The following is a 5,803-nucleotide window of genomic DNA, read 5'->3' on the forward strand; positions in this document are numbered from 1 at the left end:
CACTGCCCCTCAAAATGTCTGTGCACGGCCCTGCTGGTGATGCCTGTTTAACTCCAGAAAGGGCCCTCTTTAATTCATACTTTGTGAAATTCCTATTCAATGTAGGCCTATACAAACAGAGGGACCTCTTTTTTCTTTAGCATTAGGAATAAAATAAAGTTCCCTGCATCTTCTCATTTCATAAGAAATATAGCTATTTCTGTGCACTTTAATAAAGGCTTGTCCCAGCACTTCTGCTTTTTCAGTATCCGTTATTTAATTATTTATTTATTTTGGCCTTTCTCCGCTGCAGAAATGAATAGCGGAAATGAAAATCTGCTGAAGCGTTGACGTCATTGGGCCGTCCCGTCCTGCAGGTTGCAACCAGATCCTTCTTTATCATTCATTGTATCGTCAGTCAAACATACTTTCAGTTTAAACTTCAAGGTGTTGGTGATAAAATGGCGCATATTTCAGGTAAGATTTGAGTTTAGCAAACTATATATGTACTAGCATTGTATCATAAATTAGGCCTATCCGTAATCTAATCCTACTTTTAGGACTTTTTTTTTTTTTTTACTTTCGTTTCTATTATTAAATTGTTTCAGCAGTTGCACATACAGTATTTGCTTAAAATTGTTCAAGACAGGAAATAATAACCTAATTTACGCATTTAGTACAAATAACAAAACTCGCTGCTAATAGTTTAAGGATAAAACATCTATGCTATTTCCACCGTCTATAACATCGGCAGTTTTACAGACTTTCTGTACAAAAGCCTATCTTTTGTCATGCACTTTTGCTGACAGTCAAACTATAATTTAATCCTACTTTAAGGACTTTTTTTTACTTTCGTTTCTCTCTCTCTTTCTCTCTCTCTCTCTCTCTCTCTCTCTCTCTCTCTCTCTCCACGCACTTTTGCTGTCAGTCATTAATGAATTAATGATGTTGTCAGACTTTCTGTACAAAAGCCTATCTTTTGTCATGCACTTTTGCTGACAGTCAAACTATAATTTAATCCTACTTTAAGGACTTTTTTTTACTTTCGTTTCTCTCTCTCTTTCTCTCTCTCTCTCTCTCTCTCTCTCTCTCTCTCTCTCTCGTCACGCACTTTTGCTGTCAGTCATTAATGATTAATTTGTGTTGTCTCTGGTCTTTTCCACACACTACACGAACGAGCTTTTTACGAAAATTAGCTTTTTACATTCTTTTCAACTGAGACTTTTTGCCATATTATTTTTATTCATTTTATAACAACAACAAACAAACAACATGACTTGTTGTATTGCCCAAAGCCGACTCAAAACCCGCCCAATGGACTACTTGCATAACTTCTTCCACTTTCTGCTTATTACTACTCGATAGTTTCCGGTAACAGCATTCAGCAAACCAGGGCCGTGCACAGGGAAGTGGCACGGTGGCTAGAGCCACTGCCCCTTTGCCCTCATCGGCTGAGGTGCCCCTCTCACCAATCCCCCCATCACCCCAGCTCAAAGCTGTCTGTTACCGCTTCGCTAAAGATCTGCTGATTCTGCTAATCCACACCGTGTTTCCCGCGCCGCAGCATCACTCACAATCTGTGTGCCGCTCTCTGGAGAGTGGAGACCACAGTCCCCGAAGGTCGTTGCATTACCAGGTAGATGGATTACAATCCACATTAGTCAGGACTAATTACTAATCCACTGAATTAGTAATTAGTTGGTAGTTTGTTTGTTTTTATTTTTGTCGGTAATGACTTAGCCTTCTAAAAGTGCTAACAACTTGTACAAAATATCCATGTTCTTAGAATTAGAATGTCTAATCAAATGATTGTACCCGATCAGATCTAATATGGATAACACCAAATTTGCTGTTGTTGGCACACTTTGTAGACAAAACAAACAAACAAACAAAAGGCCTTCACAAAAAAAGAAGACAGAGAGAGAAAAAGAGCGAAGGGAGGCTGCTAAAGGCAGCTCAACATTGCAAACATGGATTCAAACCTCCAGCAAGCCAGCATGTAAAACATGTGACCATGGACCACAAAACCAGTCATAAGGGTCTTTTTTTTATCAAAACATCGACAATAATGTCAGTTATTACAGAGTGTGCTGTCTTCACTTTTAATTGTATATTTGTAACAACTGGATACTTTGTATTAACATGCACCCACCCTCCTTGTGCCCCTTTGTTTTTAGTTTGGGCCACTGCCCCTCAAAATGTCTGTGCACGGCCCTGCAGCGCACCTACAGACAGTTACTCATTGGAACACAGATTATTAGGCTACTAAGTTTTTGGGCTGTCAATTGATTAAAACAATGAATTGTTGTGTACATTAACATGAAAATAATTTTGAACCAGCTGAAATGTTTTTAAAAAACATGCATTATTACGGTGCCCGGGAGGTGACATAGTCGGTTCACTTAGTTTTGTTGTGGCCACATCATATTAACTCGTGGGAACGTGATGTTATGTCATGGCCTCGAGATGCTATGTTGTGGGAACAACATCCATTTCACGAGTTTAATGCGTAAACAAACCTGCGTGACCATAGCAACCCAGGATTATCAAAAATTGATAAAACATTTTTATATTTCAATAAATATAAAAGGCTATTCTTTTATATTTATTGTTATATATGCTTATTTCCCCTTTCAATTTGTGTATGCTTTACCTAGTTAAAGTTTTGTATAATTATGCTAGCATTTGCTAGCCTATATTTCGCAGATAACCACCTGACAATTATGCCAATAAAGTTTTGACTTTATGATTGTATCTATGCCCATGTGTGAAATGAGCGTGTTGTGTTTTCATCAGAGGTGTAAAGAGTACCTGAAAAAAACATACTTGAGTAAAAGTACAGATTACAAGTCACCAATTCCAGTCCGACTTGAGTAAAAGTCTTAAAGTATCCGATTTTAAAAGTACTTAAGTGTTTTACTCATACTGAATGTAGGCTCAAAGATGCACTAGTCCAACACCAAGATATATGTCAGTGAAAAACAAGAAACAGTATATTTATGAGGTTTTATTTGCTAATATAGAAATTAAATTGAACACCTCAATATTTCAACATGGCAGAAGAAAACACAGATCAAACAAGTCAGTCTCAGTCAAACTCAAGTGTTCAACAAAAGGTAAATAAAATTTCAAAAAGATATTTTCAGTACAATGAAAAAAAAAATTTAAACCATATATTCAGAGTTGACTTTGATTTGATGTACCTCTCAGTCTCAGAAGGGGGCAATATTTGTATTTAACTTCAACAAAAGCTGGTTCTCAAAGTTCTTGGAATTTATTCTAGCTCTTTTTGGACTGAAAATGAGGCCAGCAGTGCTAAAAAGTCGCTCGCAAGCAGCAGATGCAGGTAGGGGAGTTGGGAACGTTTTCAGGACACCCATGTCATCACCAGCACATGTCAGATAGCCATCAAGCACTGCTGGGCCTTGTTGTGCCTGGGATGACTTCAATGGCTTGAAGAAATCCTCTTCCTCTGAAGTGGTATCACTTGTAAGCTGAGAGTTCTCCTCCATATTTCCCTTTATGAAGTCAAGACCTAAATACAATACACATTTGGTAATGTTTCTGCAACAATTTAAAAATTCATTCATAAGCATTTTTAGTGCTTTTAAAATTATAAAGCTTATATGCACTTATTCAGTTTAAAATATATTATCTCAGCATTCCACGGTTCCAAAAATTAAATAAAAGTGTATAGAATATTGCCAAATGTCCCCAAATCATATACAATACTAGAACACCCATTATTCCATCTAAATGTTTAAGTTAGTTTTAAAATCAGTTTGCGATTGATTAAAAAAATAAATAAACCTGTCCTAATTAGCATGTCACTGCTCTTCATTTAGTTTTATATGCCTATGTCAACAAACCGAGTTTGAAGATGGCAGCATCAGTTGTCCTTCAGGGAACGAGGGTTAGACAAGTAACCTAGACGTTCCCATTCAGTCAGTCACGTTCTACGTTACGTCAGTGACTGACAAATTTATGGGCTGTAGAAACCCGACCTCATCTCGGCTGGAAGGACCGGCTGTATCGCGTCCTTCGCCAGCAGGACCGCGATCTCGGCACGCAAGACAGGAGCATCCTTGTCCGGCACAGATGTGAACCGAATGCCCCTGAACTTGGGCGGGCGCCGAGCAAATTGAATCGCGTAGCAGAGTCGGATGGTTCTCATGAGCCAGCGAGACGGCCTGGGGAGCGCTAACCAGGCCCCCAGCGACCGAACTAGCGGGACCAGGGAGAACACCGACGTACCCGCAGTGGGGCAGCGAAGTGGAACACAGGGACCCAACCCGGGAGGCCGCGCATCCCAGGGTGGCTCAACCGGAGGGATGTCCACATACCCTTGGGCCGCCCCCCCGTCAAAGGTGGTGAGGACGGAGGAGGCACCATGTTTGTTTGGTGCCTTCCAAGACTTAGTAACCTCCTCATGCACTTCCGGGAAGACGAGCAAACCGCAGAGGAATGCAAGAACCGCAGCAACCGTGATTTTGGCGTGTTTTCTTTTTTCGTAAGGTTATGCCCTTCTCGTTTTACAATTCATGCATGTGGACTGAATATTAAACAAGTTAGTAATGATAACATAATGTATACCATGCTGATTTGTACAGAGGCGCCGTAGATTTGCACTTAACAAGCCTAAACAGACAGTGAATCAGAGAGAGATCGACTGAGCGCGTGCGATTACTTGCATCTGTCCTCCAGGTCGAGTCAAATATATTTGTGAAAATAGGTTGTCATGTCCAAGGAAAGGGAAATCTCTGTCTTAGCATCGACACATAGCTGGTCAGCTGAGCCTTCTAAAGTGGTGCTCAAAGTTAAAATGATTTCAATAGGGTGTTTTCATTACGTCTCTTTGAATGAATGAATCAGTGTTTTTGAACGTGTAGTTGAATGACAGTCCCTTTCCACCACCTTGTGGTGCAACACTGTAACTGCACTGACTGACAGCCCGTCTAGAACGCGCACAAGTGGAAATATCAACAGAAAGTCTCTTGTCCAGTCAGATTAGAAATTCAGATTACACCTAGGCTAACTGTTATACATCAATCTTTATTTTATTTGTCACTCAAGAGGGAAATTTGTTTTGGGCAATACAGGTAAAAACTGCACAACAAAGTACCAACATCAATAATAACAATCACACAGTTGTGTCCCCTGAATCAGAGTTTAACAGCCTTGTAGCCAAAGGAACAAAAGAGTTTTTATAACAGTTATATCTAGACATCGGAATACGAAAACGTCGACCAGATGGAAGTAATTAAAATTCTTGCTGAAGCACATGAGAAGGGTCCCGAGTCATTTTCATTGCCTGTTTAAGAATAACCTTATTAAAAACAGACTGAAAATTGGGATAAACCCTCAGACCAACCACTTTCATAGCAGTACACACCAAACGGTTCAGCTAAGATCTTAGAGTAACTCTCAAATTACCAAACCAGGCTGCTATACCATACAGTAAGATGGATTCAATACAGGCATGATACAACAACAACTTGACCCTCTGAGCTACCCCAAATAATCTAAGCCTCCTCAAAAAGTAATTTTTTGTTGCACCCTTCTACACATATTATCCACATGCACCTCCCATGAAAGTTTATTATCCATAAGCAAACCTAAATATTTGTATGATGCAACCTGTCTAACAGGCTTGTTGTTAATCATGATAGGTGAGTGATTGCCTACTGATTTATAATCAAAGATAATTTCCTCTGTTTTACTAACATTAATTACAAGACTATGTTCTTTACTCCATAACACAAAGTCAGCAATCTCTGTAGTGTAACACTGAAGGTCCTCATCCTTGTACAAACGACCAAGAATG

The 5,803-nt window shown here is 39.5% G+C and overlaps 1 protein-coding gene across 1 annotated transcript in view; it reads left to right on the plus strand.

Annotated features, from left to right (window-relative positions):
* Nucleotides 1-404: 404 nt before the first annotated feature.
* LOC107573335 (GTPase IMAP family member 8-like) overlaps nt 405-5,803 on the plus strand; it is a 33,643-nt gene continuing 28,244 nt past the window's right edge. Inside the window, exon 1 of the mRNA XM_016259775.1 lies at nt 405-456. Coding sequence (XP_016115261.1) covers nt 441-456 — 16 coding nt within the window. The 5' untranslated portion in view covers nt 405-440. The remainder of the gene's footprint in view (nt 457-5,803) is intronic.

Source organism: Sinocyclocheilus grahami, unplaced genomic scaffold (genome assembly GCF_001515645.1).
Source record: "Sinocyclocheilus grahami isolate Dianchi unplaced genomic scaffold, SAMN03320097.WGS_v1.1 scaffold1920.1, whole genome shotgun sequence".
Taxonomy (NCBI): domain Eukaryota; kingdom Metazoa; phylum Chordata; class Actinopteri; order Cypriniformes; family Cyprinidae; genus Sinocyclocheilus; species Sinocyclocheilus grahami.